Source organism: Littorina saxatilis, linkage group LG7, assembly GCF_037325665.1.
Source record: "Littorina saxatilis isolate snail1 linkage group LG7, US_GU_Lsax_2.0, whole genome shotgun sequence".
In the NCBI taxonomy this organism is placed as follows: domain Eukaryota; kingdom Metazoa; phylum Mollusca; class Gastropoda; order Littorinimorpha; family Littorinidae; genus Littorina; species Littorina saxatilis.
Window position 1 is genome coordinate 11906513 of NC_090251.1, and position 16961 is coordinate 11923473.

Sequence of the window (16961 nt, forward strand, 5' to 3'; positions counted from 1 at the left end):
TTTCTGCCGCCCTCCGAAGGAGTCCTGTTAACCAGTCTTGTGGAGTTCTGTGCTTGTTTTGAAATGCCATTGGCAATGTTATCGGACTGTTCGCAGCCACCTCCATAGCCTCTGTGACTCGGAATGTGACTCGGAACATCAACTTCTGAATTGGGGCATGTGGGCAGAGCGTTTTTAGAAAGCCCGCGCAAGTTTTGAGCCGCATTTGTAGAATTGTCATTGTTTACAGCCGACCGCCCAGAGAAAACCCCGGCATGTTTCGTATTAGTGGTGGCTTCTCCAAGCGCAGCCCCTTTTGGACTCGTAACATTTCCATCAGCTTTTGGATGAAATCCCTGGTTCGTTTCGCTGCCTCCGCCAGGCACACTTCTCGCTGTTGACCGAGAAGTGGTCACGTGTGGGTCACGTGTTCTTCCGACTTCCGGTGGCATACCTCTGCGCTGTCGAGAATCTGCTTTCTGGTCAGCTGCAGGGCCTGGAAGATGAGTCTCTTCTCCCAGGACGTCGAAGGGACGAGACAGAGCTCCATTTGCGGAGGGTGTCAGCCCATTTGTTGCAGACTTGGCAAAGTTTTCGTCACGGTCTTTACTTGGCAATAGCTCATTGTTTGCTCTTGGGAGTCGTGAGTTGACAAATCTCAGTTGACCCGCAGGCTTGGGCAGCTGGTGCTCTCCCCTTTCTGCCGCGTCTTTAGAAAAGCGCCTAACTCCTGGTCGAAGCTGGCCTTCTTTACTTGTGAAAACTGGACTGCCACTACCCCTGCCTCTGCCTAAAGTGGAGATCCCAGGGTAGCCCGGGCTCTCAGTATTCATCATCTTCGAACTCTGCTTAGCCCCATCCAAGTCCTGGCCAGTACCAGGTTTTCCAGAAAAGTTCGGATTCGGCTCTCCCTCTTGCATTCTGGAATGAACACCCTGCCCCGTGTTCGCCAAGTTTCTCCCGAAACCCGGTGTTGTCGAGAAACCAGGATATCGGACCTGAACTCCACCACCGTACGGAACTCCTGCGTTTTCTTGATCGGAAGAATTCACCATCTTCCCTGCTGGATGGTGGGTGCTCGGGAAACCTCCTGGTGAGATCGCCGAAGAACTGGTTTGACGAAACTCGGATCCCATTTCGTTGGCGGGAAATCCGCCTGATGATGATGATCTCGCTGCAGGCACTGAAGAAGCACCTGTCGGTACAGAGAGCGCTGTTTCGTTGGACGGATTAACTACAAAAGACCTGCCTGGAGGGACCGTAGTAGACCTTTGGTCGTGAGGTACAGAAGTCGGTACACTGCCCGGGTATTCTTCCGAAGATCTATCGCTTGGTTGACGAAGAACGGGCACCACTACTGCCCCAGTTTTCACGACTTTAGCGTAAACGTTGCCTTCGTCTGTTTGCTGATTTTGACGATCTGTGTAAAGATGACCCGCTGTTCCGTCGGACACCCTTCGCTCTTTTCTCTGCTGGGTTTCGTAAGTGTTGCCTTCGTCTGTTGGCTGAGTGAGACGATCAGTGTAAAGGTGACCCGCTGTTCCGTCAGACACCCTTCGTCCTTCTCTCTGCTGGTCTCCGTAAGCGTTGCCTTCGTCTGTCGGCTGAGTGTGACGATCTGTGTAAAGGTGACCCGCTGTTCCGTTTGACACCCTTCGTCCTTCTCTCTGCTGGGTTTCGTAAGGTCCAAGTCCCCTTGCTTGAATTCTCGGAGAGCTTGGCTTTTCTGGGCTCGTGTTCCGCTCCTCTGAGGATGGTGAGGGCGGGTGGACGGTCTTCGAGGCCCTGGGCGATCCAGAGGCAGGTCCGTCCCTGTTCGCTGCAAGCCTCCTGGGCTGGGTCATCAACCCGCTCCTGCGCTCTGGGTGGTAGTTCTTCACTGAGGACGCCGGGGACGACGTGGTGGTTGTCTTGGAGGAGACAGAGGTTCCGGAGATTGAAACGACGGCGGTGAAGGCTGACCTTTCGCGTGGAGGCTCTGACCTTGCGACCTTTGACCTTGGGGAATCTGGGGGTGGACGAGGAACTTGAAGGTGAACCTTGAGGGGGCAACAGAGCAACATAACGCTTTAATCATTGATGAATATCAACCAAAAATTGAGTTGATTTAGCTGGCTAGTTTATTATGAATATTTTCAGTTAGACGAGCTTCATGGTTTGGTTGTATTTTGTTGTTGTTCTCATGCATTTTGTTTGTTTGTTTGTCTTAATATTGACAGTTGTGGGTTTTTTTACGTGACGATAATAATAATATAGGAGGTTATTCCAATTGATACGTTTTCTAGGTAGTGATGATGTTTTTTTGTTTTGCTTGTCTTCATTTTGTTTTGTTTGTTTGTTGGTGTACGGTTTATACGCGTTCTCGCTTTTGACGTAATTATATTTCTAATTTCTGTTTGAAATGTACAAGCGAATGAGCGCTTGTTTGGCTTTTTAAGAGGCGCTCTCATTCTAAATTCATATATTTCTTTATTGTCCTCCTTTTATTGTCATCTTCTTTCACATCCCCCTCGTTTTCTGTTTTCGTTCTTCTCTTGTATGTTATTATTGTTCTTCTATCTTTTCTTCTGTTCAAATCCCAGGGGAAAAAGACATTACGCACAAACCTCGTGTGTATAAGGTGCAGAATATGCCTCCTCTCTGCTGTACCTCCTTTGAGGGGCGCTGCTGTTCTCCCGCTGCCTCTCCCCGTACCTCCCCCCGTACCTCTGACCTTGTGTGTCTTCAATCTCAGTTCCGGTCTCCTGTAAAGTGAGCCTTGGCATGTTACTCAGGGATTAAAATTAAAATAGATAAATACGAGAATTTATATCGCGCACATATCTCACCACAAGGCGATTCAAGGCGCGCAGTACGAAATATGAGAGAGCGACCCTGAAATGCAGCCGCTCGGCGCAGAAAGGACAGCACTCTATATTTCGGGGGACGCATGCTGGGTATTTTCGTGTTTCTTTAACCCACCGAACTCTGACATGGATTACAGGATCTTTTCCGCGCGCACTTGGTCTTGTGCTTGCGTGTACACACGAAGAGGGTTAAGTCACTAGGATTAACAAGTTATTTTACTGTAGGAAATGTGGTTACCGACAAATATAAGAGATTTTCACACTCCGCACGTGGATTTACGACAACAGTAAATGTGTTTCGTTGACGGGCGCAGTGGCGTGGTGGTAAGACGTCGGCCTCCTAATCGGGAGGTCGTGAGTTCGAATCCCGGTCGCTGCCGCCTGGTGGGTTAAGAGTGGAGATTTTTCCGATCTCCCAGGTCAACTTATGTGCAGACCTGCTAGTGACTTAATCCCCTTCGTGTGTACACGCAAGCATAAGACCAAGTGCGCACGGAAAAGATACTATAATCCATATTAGAGTTCGGTGGGTTATAGAAACACGAAAATAATCAGCCTGCCTCCCCACGTAAAAATCCACTCGTGCATGAGTGAACGTGGGAGTCTAAGCCCATGAACGAAGAAGAAGAAGAAGAAGAATGTGTTTCGTTAAAGGGACCTTACCCGACAATAAACTGACAAATCGCCTCGAGAATATCACACATTAGGAATACCTTAGATGTGTTAGTGTTCAAAAAAGTCAATTGTTTTAAGTTCTTCTTCTTCTTCAGCGTTCGACGATGAAAATTGTTTTAAGTAAACCGCGGTAGTCGTCACCGACGGCGATTCTCAGTCGCCCCTGACAAACGCGGAACTCTTTAGCAATTTTGCTAGATTCCGGAATCGATCGATTCCAAAAAAATTCAATATGTTTTGTCTGCACGACAGCACAGGAGGGTGTAAATATTTCCCAATCCTATCAACATTTGATATATTTACCCTGTGGAGATAGATGGGCTTGGTCAGATGTGCTGAAGGTGCCGCTGATAGACTCTGAGATGGTTGCTGGAAGATGAACATACATGTATTACAACGATGTCCAAATGCGTTAAACGAGGTTCCTATTTGAACATTTTCTTTAACATTGTGCTTCGGGTTATTTGTCGCCCACCCAATCAACGGAATTATATCTGTTCATACTCGCGGCGAGAAAAACAAATGTTTGAAAAGCACAACGACTTTAAATAAAGCTCCGTTGGCAATGGACATTTTCGTTTGAGCCGGGAACACACTTATTAAGAGACACCCGTTTCGTGCATCACATGTTAAAAAATGTCACATGCTAAGGCTTGATTGATAATAATATTAATTGGGCGAAGACGACTTCGCGAAATCTAAATATAGAAGCTCGCTGCACGAAACTTGGCACTGTATTTTCGGCAAAAGTCAACGTTATGCCCAATAGAAGACCGCGTTAAACAGAATATCAACACATTTCGGACAAGGAGGAACAAGGACCGTACAACATAAATCAATTTACCTGTGCTTGCATGGACAGACCGCCAGTACCATTGCCACCTATCTGAGAGTAGGTTGGATCCAGTGACCCTCGTGAGCGGGGATTTGAACCACGGGGGACGTTTCGTTTCGGTCCCACGCCAACATAATCGTCGTCGTTGTCGTCGTCATTATGGTCGTCGTTGTGGTTGCTGACGATGATGGAGGGGATGGTCCTGGAGGCTGGAGAGGCCCAGTGTGGACTGGAGTAGATGTTGTTGGACTGAAAGACAGAGGCAATTAATGATATACGATACCGACGTCAGAGGTTTTACTTTGGAAGTGGTTGGTCATGAAAGGATGTCTTGGTTTGTTTAGATAGATGAGAGGTAGGATAGTACGCTTTTAAAGCAATCTCGCCCTGAACGAAAACCAAACAAATTAACGCAGGCTCTCTCTCTCTCTCTCTCTCTCTCTCTCTCTCTCTCTCTCTCTCTCTCTCTCTCTCTCTCTCTCTCTCTCTCTCTCTCTCTTCTCTCTCTCTCTCTCTCTCTCTCAACCTCTCTCTCTCTCTCTTGGTATGCTTGGTATTCATAATGCATTTTGTATGTCTTTTTAATTGTTTGACATTGTTAATTATAAACATTGTATTGTAATTAGCTTAACTTCTATTTCTTCTTGTTATTAATCGAGTTACCCTCAATGGGCGAGGGCCGGACGAAAAAAAGCATGTATACTTTGCTTATTCTGTTACCCTCGATAAATAAATAAAGTTCAAAGCTCTCTCTCTCTCTCTCTCTCTCTCTCTCTCTCTCTCTCTCTCTCTCTCTCTCTCTCTCTCTCTCTCTCACACACACACACACACAGGGCACACACACACACACACACTCTCTCTCTCTCTCCCTCTCTTTCTCTCTCTCACACACACACACACAAACACACACACACACACTCTGTCTCTGTCTCTGTCTGTCTCTCTCTCTATCTCTCTCTCTCTCTCTCTCTCACAGACACACACACACACACAGGGCACACACACACACACACACACACACTCTCTCTCTCTTCCTCTCTCTCTCTCTCTCTCACACACACACACACACAAACACACACACACACTCTGTCTCTGTCTCTGTCTCTGTATCTCTCTCTCTCTCTCTCTCTCTCTCTCTCTCTGTCTCTCGCTCTTTACCCCTGGCAGATCAAAGTCCAGTGAATCCGAGTCCTCCATCATCTCAAACTGAGAGTTGTGCACTCCCGTCATCTCATACGTCATCACCGTCTCTTCGTCCAAGGGTGGGTGCGTTCTGTGAGCCGTCGAGAGAGTTAGAGAAAATCACAAATATTGGTTTGCGTTAACATGAAAATGCAGAATTGTCTTCTTCTTCTTTTTGTGTTTGCTGCAGAATTAAGGAAGTTATCAACCCCTTCACTTGCCACAATACGTACCAGGAAGTTTTTTGTGATCATGAAAAAAACCAAATACTCTGACAAGGGAAACAACCGCTGTATAACGCAGCAATATGATTGCCTCCCATGGGGACTATTTTCTCAGTTTTGGTCTTGTATGTTATGTTTTATATTAAAACAAATTTTCCAAGCAAAATCAGATTTACACCAGGCACACAGGGCCGGACCCAGGGGGGGGGGGGGGTTCCAGGGGTTCCGGAACCCCACCCCTGGAAAAAGCATGTACCTTGCTTTGAGTGTTTTTTTTTAATTTTTTTTTAAAAATAAATTCGCTGATTTGCCCCCCCCTTACAACTCATTTGGTCCGGCCCTGGGCACACATTGCCTGCATGGAGATCAGATCGGATAAAGTCAAAACTTACTGTCCCGAATTACCTCGTTCGAGCAACTGCAAGCTTTATGATGTCATCATTTGAACATGAAAAAGGTTTACGAAATAAATCTCTTTTTTTTAAACTCAAATTCGCCACACTTGCAACAAACATACATGATTCTCTCGGTTTCCGAATTAGCAACTGCCTATTACAATTTTGAGGGAAACAAAGTTTCAACATGATTTTAGACTTTTACATTCAATTTAACCCCTCCTAAAATTGTGTGTGTCTGTGTTAACGCAATACCATTTACACCTTGAATTTGCAAACCCATCCCCATTAAAAAAAAAAAAAAAAATTAAAATCTATCTATCTATCTATCTATCTATCTATCTATACATATAATAAAAGAGAGTGTCTGTCTGTCTGTCTGTGGTCGCCATACCTCTGAGATGGCAAGAGGCAGGAACAAGATAGTGTGCACGTACACTCCCTAGGTGCCGCAGATGTGCACCTGGGTTTTAGTTTCTCCAGACATTGTTTCCTTCCTCGGATAATGACCCTCCCCATCTATCAATACAGTCTACATAGTGCAAGGGAGGTAAGTCATGCTTTGTCACCCACGGAAGGGAGGTAACTCTCATCAAACCAGTATACCGTGTAATTCTCAAGGGTTACCCCCCGCCCGCTATCATCCCGCCCCCCCCCCCCCCCCACACACACACACACACTAACCCTGCCCCCTGCTGTGCAAGGCCAGTTCAGTGCCTGGTGTTCACATGTAGCAAGCACATAATGCCAGTGATATTACAGACTCTCTATCGCTCCTATGAGGAGAAGAAATGAAGAAGAAAAAGTTAACCGGACAGTTCAGGAAATTTCTAGAAGCAAAGGGAGGTAACTCTTACTTTGTATACATTGAAGGGAGGTATCTCTTCTAATGCAGGCACGCCTGATCAGTCTTTACAGAATATATAGAGTCGATGTTAGACCTGGTTTTCAAGTATCTAGAATTTTCCTAAGAAAAGGAGATAACTCAAGTCAAAAAGTTATTTTTCAGCAAAAAGAGTGTGTTGATGGTGATGCTTTCACACTGTCAGTCCCAGCCTTTTAATCCAAATGTATGAGCTCACACTTTCATCTATTGCTCATTCTCATTGGAATAAGATTCTAGAAGTTTCTGAGAGAGAGGGAAGATCAGAAACACCCGGGCGAAGCCGGGCCTGACTGCTAGTCTATCTATACATATAATAAAAGAGAGTGTCTGTCTGTGTGTCTGTGTGTCTGTGGTCGCCATACCTCAGAGATGGCAAGAGGCAGGAACAAGATATTTTGCATGCACACTCCCTAGGTGCCGCAGATGTGCACCTGGGTTTTAGTTTCTCCAGACATTGTTTCCTTCCTCGGATAATGACCCTCCCCATCTATCAATACAGTCTACATAGTACAAGGGAGGTAAGTCATGCTTTGTCACCCACGGAAGGGAGGTAACTCTCATCAAACCAGTATACCATGTAATTCTCAAGGGTTACCCCCCGCCCGCTATCATCCCGCCCCCACCCACCCCCCCCCCCCCCCACACACACACACACTAACCCTGCCCCCTGCTGTGCAAGGCCAGTTCAGTGCCTGGTGATCACATGTAGCAAGCACATAATGCCAGTGATATTACAGACTCTCTATCGCTCCTATGAGGAGAAGAAATGAAGAAGAAAAGTTAACCGGACAGTTCAGGAAATTTCTAGAAGCAAAGGGAGGTAACTCTTACTTTGTATACATTGAAGGGAGGTATCTTCTCTTCTAATGCAGGCACGCCTGATCAGTCTTTACAGAATATATAGAGTCGATGTTAGACCTGGTTTTCAAGTATCTAGAATTTTCCTAAGAAAAGGAGATAACTCAAGTCAAAAAGTTATTTTTCAGCAAAAAGAGTGTGTTGATGGTGATGCTTTCACACTGTCAGTCCCAGCCTTTTAATCCAAATGTATGAGCTCACACTTTCATCTATCGCTTATTCTCATTGGAATAAGATTCTAGAAGTTTCTGAGAGAGAGGGAAGATCAGAAACACCCGGGCGAAGCCGGGCCTGACTGCTAGTACAGATAATAAAAGAGAGTGTCTGTCTGTGTGTCTGTCTGTCTGTGGTCGCCATACCTCTGAGATGGCAAGAGGCAGGAACAAGATAGTGTGCACGTACACTCCCTAGGTGCCGCAGATGTGCACCTGGGTTTTAGTTTCTTGATTCATTGTTTCCTTTCTCAGATTATGGACCTCCCATTTATTGAATACAGCCTATATGGTGCAAGACCAGTTCAGTGCCTACTGTTCACCTGTAGCAAGCACATCATGCCAGTGATATTAGAGACTCGCTATTGCTCCTATGAGGGGAAGAAATGAAGAATGAAAAATTAACTGGACAGTTCCGGAAATTTCTAGAAGGTAAGGGAGATAACTGTTCACCTGTAGCAAGCACATCATGCCAGTGATATTAGAGACTTGCTATTGCTCCTATGAGGGGAAGAAATGAAGAATGAAAAATTAACTGGACAGTTCCGGAAATTTCTAGAAGGTAAGGGAGATAACTCTTTTTTGTCTGTGGTCGCCATACTTCTGAGATGGCAAGAGGCAGGAACAAGATAGTGTGCACGTACACTCCCTAGGTGCCGCAGATGTGCACCTGGGTTTTAGTTTCTTGATTCATTGTTTCCTTTCTCAGATTATGGACCTCCCATTTATTGAATACAGCCTATATGGTGCAAGACCAGTTCAGTGCCTACTGTTCACCTGTAGCAAGCACATCATGCCAGTGATATTAGAGACTTGCTATTGCTCCTATGAGGGGAAGAAATGAAGAATGAAAAATTAACTGGACAGTTCCGGAAATTTCTAGAAGGTAAGGGAGATAACTGTTCACCCGTAGCAAGCACATCATGCCAGTGATATTAGAGACTTGCTATTGCTCCTATGAGGGGAAGAAATGAAGAATGAAAAATTAACTGGACAGTTCCCGAAATTTCTAGAAGGTAAGGGAGATAACTCTTTTTTGTCTGTGGTCGCCATACCTCTGAGATGGCAAGAGGCAGGAACAAGATAGTGTGCACGTACACTCCCTAGGTGCCGCAGATGTGCACCTGGGTTTTAGTTTCTTGATTCATTGTTTTCTTTCTCAGATTATGGACCTCCCATTTATTGAATACAGCCTATATGGTGCAAGACCAGTTCAGTGCCTACTGTTCACCTGTAGCAAGCACATCATGCCAGTGATATTAGAGACTCGCTATAATTGCTCCTATGAGGGGAAGAAATGAAGAATGAAAAATTAACTGGACAGTTCCGGAAATTTCTAGAAGGTAAGGGAGATAACTCTTTTTTGTCTGTGGTCGCCATACCTCTGAGATGGCAAGAGGCAGGAACAAGATAGTGTGCACGTACCCTCCCTAGGTGCCGCAGATGTGCACCTGGGTTTTAGTTTCTTGATTCATTGTTTCCTTTCTCAGATTATGGACCTCCCATTTATTGAATACAGCCTATATGGTGCAAGACCAGTTCAGTGCCTACTGTTCACCTGTAGCAAGCACATCATGCCAGTGATATTAAAGACTCGCTATTGCTCCTATGAGGGGAAGAAATGAAGAATGAAATATTAACTGGACAGTTCCGGAAATTTCTAGAAGGTAAGGGAGATAACTCTTTTTTTGTATCCAAACAAAGGAGGTAAAGCTAATCATAATGGGATAGCCAGCGTCTTAAATTGCTACAGGGCTCCGCTTACTCCCGGGCGAAGCCGGGCTTAACTGCTAGTTTAAAATAAAGACCTGATTTTCTGAGATTTTGGGAAGATCTAAAAAGAGGGGTTCCACTGTACCTTCTTTGCTTGTTTCTTTTCCTGTGACGTCTGCAGCACTGAACGAGGGCCGTCACAGTCAGGGTCAGGGCAAGCAGCGACCCGAGCACCGCCGTGGATATCACGAAGGCCTCTGGGAAGTAAGACGAGTTATTAGGGGGGGGATTCACTTTCAGTTGTATATAGTGTGTGGGGGGGGGGGGGGCAGGGTGGTGAGGGAGTGTGGGTGGGGGTGGTGTTGTATGTGTGTGTGTGGGGGGGGGGTTTGTTTGTTTGTTTGCTTAACGCCCAGCCGACCACGAAGGGCCATATCAGGGCGGTGCTGCTTTGACATATAACGTGCGCCACACACAAGACAGAAGTCGCAGCACAGGCTTCATGTCTCACCCAGTCACATTATTCTGACACCGGACCAACCAGTCCTAGCACTAACCCCATAATGCCAGACGCTAGGCGGAGCAGCCACTAGATTGCCAATTTTAAAGTCTTAGGTATGACCCGGCCGGGGTTCGAACCCACGACCTCCCGATCACGGGGCCGCGGGACGCCTTACCACTAGGCCAACCGTGCCGGTCCGTGTGGGGGTGTGTGTGTGTATAAAAGTGTCTGTGAGAGAGAGAGAGAGGAAGAGAGAGAGAGGAAGGAAGGAAGGAAGGAAGGAAGAGGGAGTGTGGGGAGAGATATATAGAGCGGGAAGGACTGAGAAATATGAAGGGAGGTACAGAGAGGGAGAGAGGGAGTGTGGGGAGAGATATATAGAGCGGGAAGGACTGAGAAATATGAAGGGAGGTACAGAGAGGGAGAGAGGGAGTGAGCCAGCAAAAGATAGGGACGGAGAGAGAGAGAGAGGGAGGGAGAGGGGGGGAGGCGGAAGAATGGTCTGTAGCCTTTCATTAGTGTCTATATCTCTGCCTGTCCGTTTGTCCACCCATCTGTCTTCCAGTGTGTCGGTCTGCCTTGTATGCGTGCGTACATTTCTGGGGATTTTCATGTTATAATATCATTTGTCTAACTATAACTAGATGCATGTGTCCTACCCACCTCTTTCGGTTTTAGGCATATTTGTAGTGCCGCCAGATCTGCCCACACTCGAAGATACCACGGCAGTTGAAACTCCTTGGGATTTGGACATGCTTGTACCAGTAGTAATCCCCAGGTTTGTATTATTTGTCAGAACATCAGTTTCTTTGACGCTTGGCACTATGGGGCGCGTTTGAAAAGCTCCCGAAAACGGTAATGTTACGTTGGAGCTTGTCGCGGACCCTTCAGAATTTGAGAAAAGAGCTGTCGTCTGCGCAGAAGAAACGTTGAATGTCGACTTTGAAGCATCAGTTGTCATGCTAGTATCACTGCCAGTTGTGTTTGAAGCGATAGAACTTGACTGGGAAACATTTGCAGAGTCCAGCACACTGATACTTGAAACATTAGCATTTGCTGGCGAAACTAGTTCTGGTTGATTTGTGCTTTTTTCTGTGGTGCTTGGGAATGCAGAGACGTTGGCTGAAGTCGGCGACAGGCTTCGATCAAAAGGGGTCGTTGAATCGGGTGGTGGGTTTTTGCTCGTTTCGCCACTGACACTGACGTTAACCTGGGCGGTTGTGGGCGACGCTGGTGTTGATGTGGATCCATATAGTGTCGTAGTTGTTGTAAAACCGGCCGTGGTTGCGGATCCGGACAAGGATGTTGACTCCGGTGTTATGTCTGGGACAGAAGACGTGAAACTTTTAGACACACTGTCTACAGTTGTGAGAGGATCTAACGTTGGTTGCTGTTTCTGTTCAGATGTGAGCATTGTGTCTGTGTGTGTGTTCATTGGCTTTGTTGTAGAGTTAACATTTACAATTTCTTTCGTTGTTGTAGAAGTCGATGTGTCTGCATTGTTGCTTTCGCTGGGCGATCTCACCGTCGACATACTGCTGTACACGGAAGTAGCTGTGGTGAGGTTTTTCAGAAGCAGACTTGTCTTTGAGAAAGTTGACAGCGTGTTGTTGCGTGTGGTAGCCATAGGAGACAAAGGTGACGATGACACAGCAGAAGATGATGACGTCACAGAGAGAGTCGTTGAAACTGATGACGGTGATGATGTCGAAGCCGGTAACGATTTATTCGTGGAAGTCAAAGAAGACATGACAGAAGTCGTGACGTCTTCAACTGGCTCTGGACTTGTCGTCGATGAAGATCCTTCGAATGTTAGTTTTACGGTGTTGTTTGCTGCTGAAGGTGGTGTTAGCGTTGAGTCGTGTCGCGATACTGCTGCTGATGTTAAAGCTGTCATTGTTGAAGGTTCTGGTTTTGCTGTGGAGATAAGCGTTGACAGAGCGTGTGGTGGTACAGATGTTGAGGCTGTGATCAATGTCGTATTTGTTGGGCCTGTTGTTTTGCTTGATAACTGAAGTGTAACTGTTGAAGATGGTATCGTATTGTCTGCCGTTACGGACACACGTGTTTTTGGGGGTGGTTTTGTTGTGTATGATGTAGTCTCTGTTGTTGCTGTTTTAGCTGTGTTTTTTGTTGGTGCTTCTGAAGTCTGGGAATTAGTAGTATTTGGTGTTGTTGTTGTTGTTATTGGTGTTGCTGTTGTGGTAGTTGGTGGTGGTGGTGTCGTTGTCCATGTAACTGGTGTGGTCGATGAAGATGTTAACAATGGTGTAGTTGAAGTGGTCGAGGATGCTAGCACTGTTGTCAAATCTGTTTGTTTTGGACAACAACAACACACTCTCCTTTTATTTTTGTGGTTTTGCAAAATGCATAATAAGTCCAACTTCTGGTTCTCTGTTCATTAAGTAACTGTAAATTAACTCTGTTCACTAAGAAAACATCATTTTCATTACTGATGTTGCTTTCCATTTGACTGCACACAGACATACCTGTTGGCCTACAGTACGCTGGCAAATTTTGGACATTATATTTTTCATTTTTTTCATTTTCATTAATTTGTTGTCCTATCGTTGGGAAATTCGGGAAGCTTCCTCCCAGTGGAAAGCTAGCAGCAACAGAGTCGCGCTACCCAGATGTATGCGTGGGTAGGTGTAATCAGCCACCTGCACTTATGGCAGAATGACCGAGGTCTTTTACGTGCCACAGTGGTGACACGGGGGTGGAACATGGATACCGTCTCTGAGTCTGCAAATAAAGTTGACCCGTGTCAGTCCCGGCCCGGATTCGAACCTGCGACCTTAGGATCACAAGTCCAGTGCTCTACCCACTGAGCTACCGGTCTACACAGAGATGTCGCCAAGGCCCATCTCAATGCCTGTGTCATATTTTACTCTTTAATTAGACATTCCTTCGAAAAAAGAGCGAAATAAGAAAGTTCAAACAGAACGATATCGTACATGCTGTATCTACTCACCATCATCTAGACATGGCCCTTTGTACACAACGATGTCGTCAAGGCCAATCTCAATGCCTGTGTCGTCTTTTACTCTTCCTTCTAGCGCAACCTGAAAGTACATGGTAGTCACCGGTAGTCATTGGTAGTCACTGGTAGTCATTAACTCACTATGAGCTAGACATGGCCCTTTGTACACAACGATGTCGTCAGGGCCAATCTCAATGCCTGTGTCATCTTTTACTCTTCCTTCTAGCGCAACCTGAAAGTACATGGTAGTCACTGGTAGTCATTGGTAGTCACTGGTAGTCACTGGTAGTCATTAACTCACTATAAGCTAGACATGGTTCTTTGTACACAACAACGTCGTCAGGGCCAATCTCAATGCCTGTGTCATCTTTTACTCTTCCTCCTAGCACAACCTGAAAGTACATGGTAGTCACCGGTAGTCAATTAAGGGGTATGATATTTTGAATTCAACTTGAAAATAGATGGTTGTCATAGATAAACTTCCAAGGGCGGATCACATCATTTTTAAGGGGGGGTGGGGGGGGGGTCCAAATTTCTTTTAGGTACAATTCGACGACGCGAAGCGTTTAGTTGAGGGCGCGAAGCGTTCGAACCTCCTAGGGGGGTCCGGAGGCATGCCCCCCCCCCCCCCCCGGAAAATGTTGATACAAACAAGGAAAATTGAGTTATTTGGTGCAATCTGAGACAAGAAACGTCCCCAAATACACCTTCCAAAAAGTGCATTTTTCGGAGACAAATTTGGGTTAAAACAAGGACAATTGAACGATTTGATGCAACCTGAGCCAACAAATTGCCCATCTACTTGTCAAAACCGTCACTAAGAAGACAAATGGCAGCCGCTATGGGGGATCTGGGGAAATGTCCCACCGGAATTTTTTTTATAAACATCATGGAAAATGGGGCAATTTGGTGCAATTTGAGCCATCAGTATTTTTTTGTATTTTTTTTTTAGGCTAAGAGGGGGGGGTTCCTGAAACCCCGGAACCCCCCCCCCCCCTCCCCCCCTGGATCCGCCCCTGGCGTCTATGGGTTTAGACGATGCCATCATCCCCATTACAACGCCTGTGTCATCCTTTACTCTTCCTTCCAGTTCGGACCTGACCCGGCTTGTACATGGGATAAGACCATTCCAACTTGATCACGCAACAAAAATGAACAGCCTGGGTACACAGTTAGAATTTTTTTAATTAATTAATTTCGTAAAAACCACGAATGGCTTTTTAAGAAATTCAGTCAGAACAAAATTCCAACTCACTGTACAGAAAGCCGTCAGGGTGTTGATTTTCGGTAAATAACCAAGTGGAAGGATGTTCTGAAATGATGAGCCGATCTGTTTTCACGAAAAGGAGTGTATACCTTTAACACAAGCTAAAAATGCATGCATGTGAATGGTTAGACCTGGTAGTGTGACGAACTGTAGGGGCCGTCATGGACGGCAGAGAGGTTCATGCGATGCAAGCTCCAGGTGGTCGAGTTGCACTGGGCAGATGGCCGATGAAGCTCATCCGGGTAGTACTTTCCTCCTCTCTTGATCTGGGTCAAAAATTAAAATACTTTTGATGAAAATATTCCCAACCCGTCAACTATTTACAATCTCTAGAAAAAGAAATGAAATGTGGGTTATGATTTTGTCACCAACAAAAAACGCGTACAGCAGTAGTAGTAGCAGCAGCAGCAGCAGCAGCAGCAGCAGCATTAACAACAACAACAGCAACAGCAACAACAACAACTCCGTCATACAACAACCTACCATCACGACAATGACGCTGTCGCCCTCGCCAGCCGCAGCGTTGACGTTGCAGTAAAACTGAACGCATACGTCACCGTTGAATGACGTAAACTTGGACAGCAGTCGACCAATGGTCACATTTTCGTCACTGTTTGAGTTTTTGCCTCGCTCGCTCAGAAAGAGAGCTGGGAATAAAGACAAACAGAATTAGGGGAAAGGCTCCAAATATGGACCGGCTCCTAATATGGACCACCTCCTGTTCTGACAAACTAACGGCGCTAGAGCGCTCAAAACAATTTCATTCGCTTTATTCACCCTCTCTGGATAAGTTGCACATGTCAAAACCGTTGCAGAAACACAAACCTCAAAACCGTTAGGTTTTTCGCTTTTTATATTTAGTCAAGTTTTGACTAAATATTTTAACATCGAGGGGGAATCGAAACGAGGGTCGTGGTGTATGTGTGTCTGTCTGTCTGTGCGTGTGTGTGTGTGTGTGTGTGTGTGTGTGTGTGTAGAGCGATTCAGACTAAACTACTGGACCGATCTTTATGAAATTTGACATGAGAGTTCCTGGGTATGAAATCCCCGAACGTTTTTTTCATTTTTTTGATAAATGTCTTTGATGACGTCATATCCGGCTTTTCGTGAAAGTTGAGGCGGCACTGTCACGCCCTCATTTTTCAACCAAATTGGTTGAAATTTTGGTCAAGTAATTTTCGACGAAGCCCGGACTTCGGTATTGCATTTCAGCTTGGTGGCTTAAAAATTAATTAATGACTTTGGTCATTAAAAATCTGAAAATTGTAAAAAAAAAAATAAAATTATAAAACGATCCAAATTTACGTTTTTCTTATTCTCCATCATTTGCTGATTCCAAAAACATATAAATATGTTATATTCGGATTAAAAACAAGCTCTGAAAATTAAATATATAAAAATTATTATCAATATTAAATTTTCCAAATCAATTTAAAAACAGTTTCATCTTATTCCTTGTCAGTTCCTGATTCCAAAAACATATAGATATGATATGTTTGGATTAAAAACACGCTCAAAAAGTTAAAACGAAGAGAGGTACAGAAAAGCGTGCTATGCAGCATAGCGTAACCACTACCCCGCTCTTCTTGTCAATTTCACTGCCTATGCCGTGAGCGGTGGACCACGAGTATACGGTCTTGCTGCGTTGCATTGCGTTCAGTTTCATTCTGTGAGCGGTTCGACAGCTACTTGACTAAATATTGTATTTTCGCCTTACGCGACTTGTTTTCACTTTTAGCAGCGTTCACTCTAAACTTGCTGCCTAAAACGGACTCGTTTCTGTCCACAGCCAAAGCTTTTATCACACACAAATGGCTATATATGACAGCTAAGACCGTATTTGTTACATTTTAGCAGTGTTGACCGCGAGTTTCTACTGCAAACAAAAAGTGATAGCAAAACCTCAAAGTATGTGTGAGTCCCCTAATATGGACCACCTTCAACAAATCGAAGAAAACACAAGTCGCGTAAGGCGAAAATACAATATTTAGTCAAGTAGCTGTCGAACTCACAGAATGAAACTGAACGCAACGCAACGCAGCAAGACCGTATACTCGTAGCATCGTCACTCCACCGCCCGTGGCAAAGGCAGTGCACGTGGAATTGACAAGAAGAGCGGGGTAGTAGTTGCGCTGAGAAGGATAGCACGCTTTTCTGTACCTCTCTTCGTTTTAACTTTCTGAGCGTGTTTTTAATCCAAACATATCATATCTATATATTTTTGGAATCAGGAACCGACAAGGAATAAGATGAAAGTGTTTTTAAATTGATTTCGAAAAAAAAAATTGATAATAATTTGTATATATTTAATTTTCAGATCTTGTTTTTAATCCGAATATAACATATTTATATGTTTTTGGAATCAGCAAATGATGGAGAATAAGATAAACGTAAATTTGGATCG

At 45.1% G+C, this 16961-nt stretch overlaps 2 protein-coding genes across 2 annotated transcripts in view; both read right to left on the minus strand.

The window, feature by feature from the left end:
- Positions 1–2042, minus strand: part of LOC138972063 (uncharacterized) — a 3445-nt gene extending 1403 nt beyond the window's left edge. Inside the window, exon 1 of the mRNA XM_070344905.1 lies at positions 1–2042. This exon is cut by the window's left edge and continues 223 nt beyond it. Coding sequence (XP_070201006.1) covers positions 1–2042 — 2042 coding nt within the window.
- A 531-nt stretch (positions 2043–2573) lies between these two features.
- On the minus strand, positions 2574–12592 carry LOC138970117 (uncharacterized). Its single transcript, XM_070342599.1, has 6 exons — positions 10971–12592; positions 9951–10062; positions 5494–5608; positions 4345–4584; positions 3804–3869; positions 2574–2723 (listed from the first exon to the last, which is right to left on the minus strand). The coding sequence occupies exons 1-6, from the start codon at positions 12202–12204 to the stop codon at positions 2574–2576; spliced, it is 1917 nt and encodes a 638-aa protein (XP_070198700.1). The 5' UTR covers positions 12205–12592.
- Positions 12593–16961: the final 4369 nt, after the last annotated feature.

Bases quoted from the DNA above. Each gene is read 5' to 3' on its own strand.
- LOC138970117 (XM_070342599.1), bottom strand. From the start codon at position 12,204: ATGACAGCTTTAACATCAGCAGCAGTATCGCGACACGACTCAACGCTA. The intron at 10,063-10,970 runs GTGGGTAGGACA...CTTACTTCCCAG, and splicing joins TATGCCTAAAACCGAAAGAG to AGGCCTTCGTGATATCCACG. The intron at 4,585-5,493 runs GTAAAGAGCGAG...TCTGTCTTTCAG, and splicing joins TGGACTTTGATCTGCCAGGG to TCCAACAACATCTACTCCAG.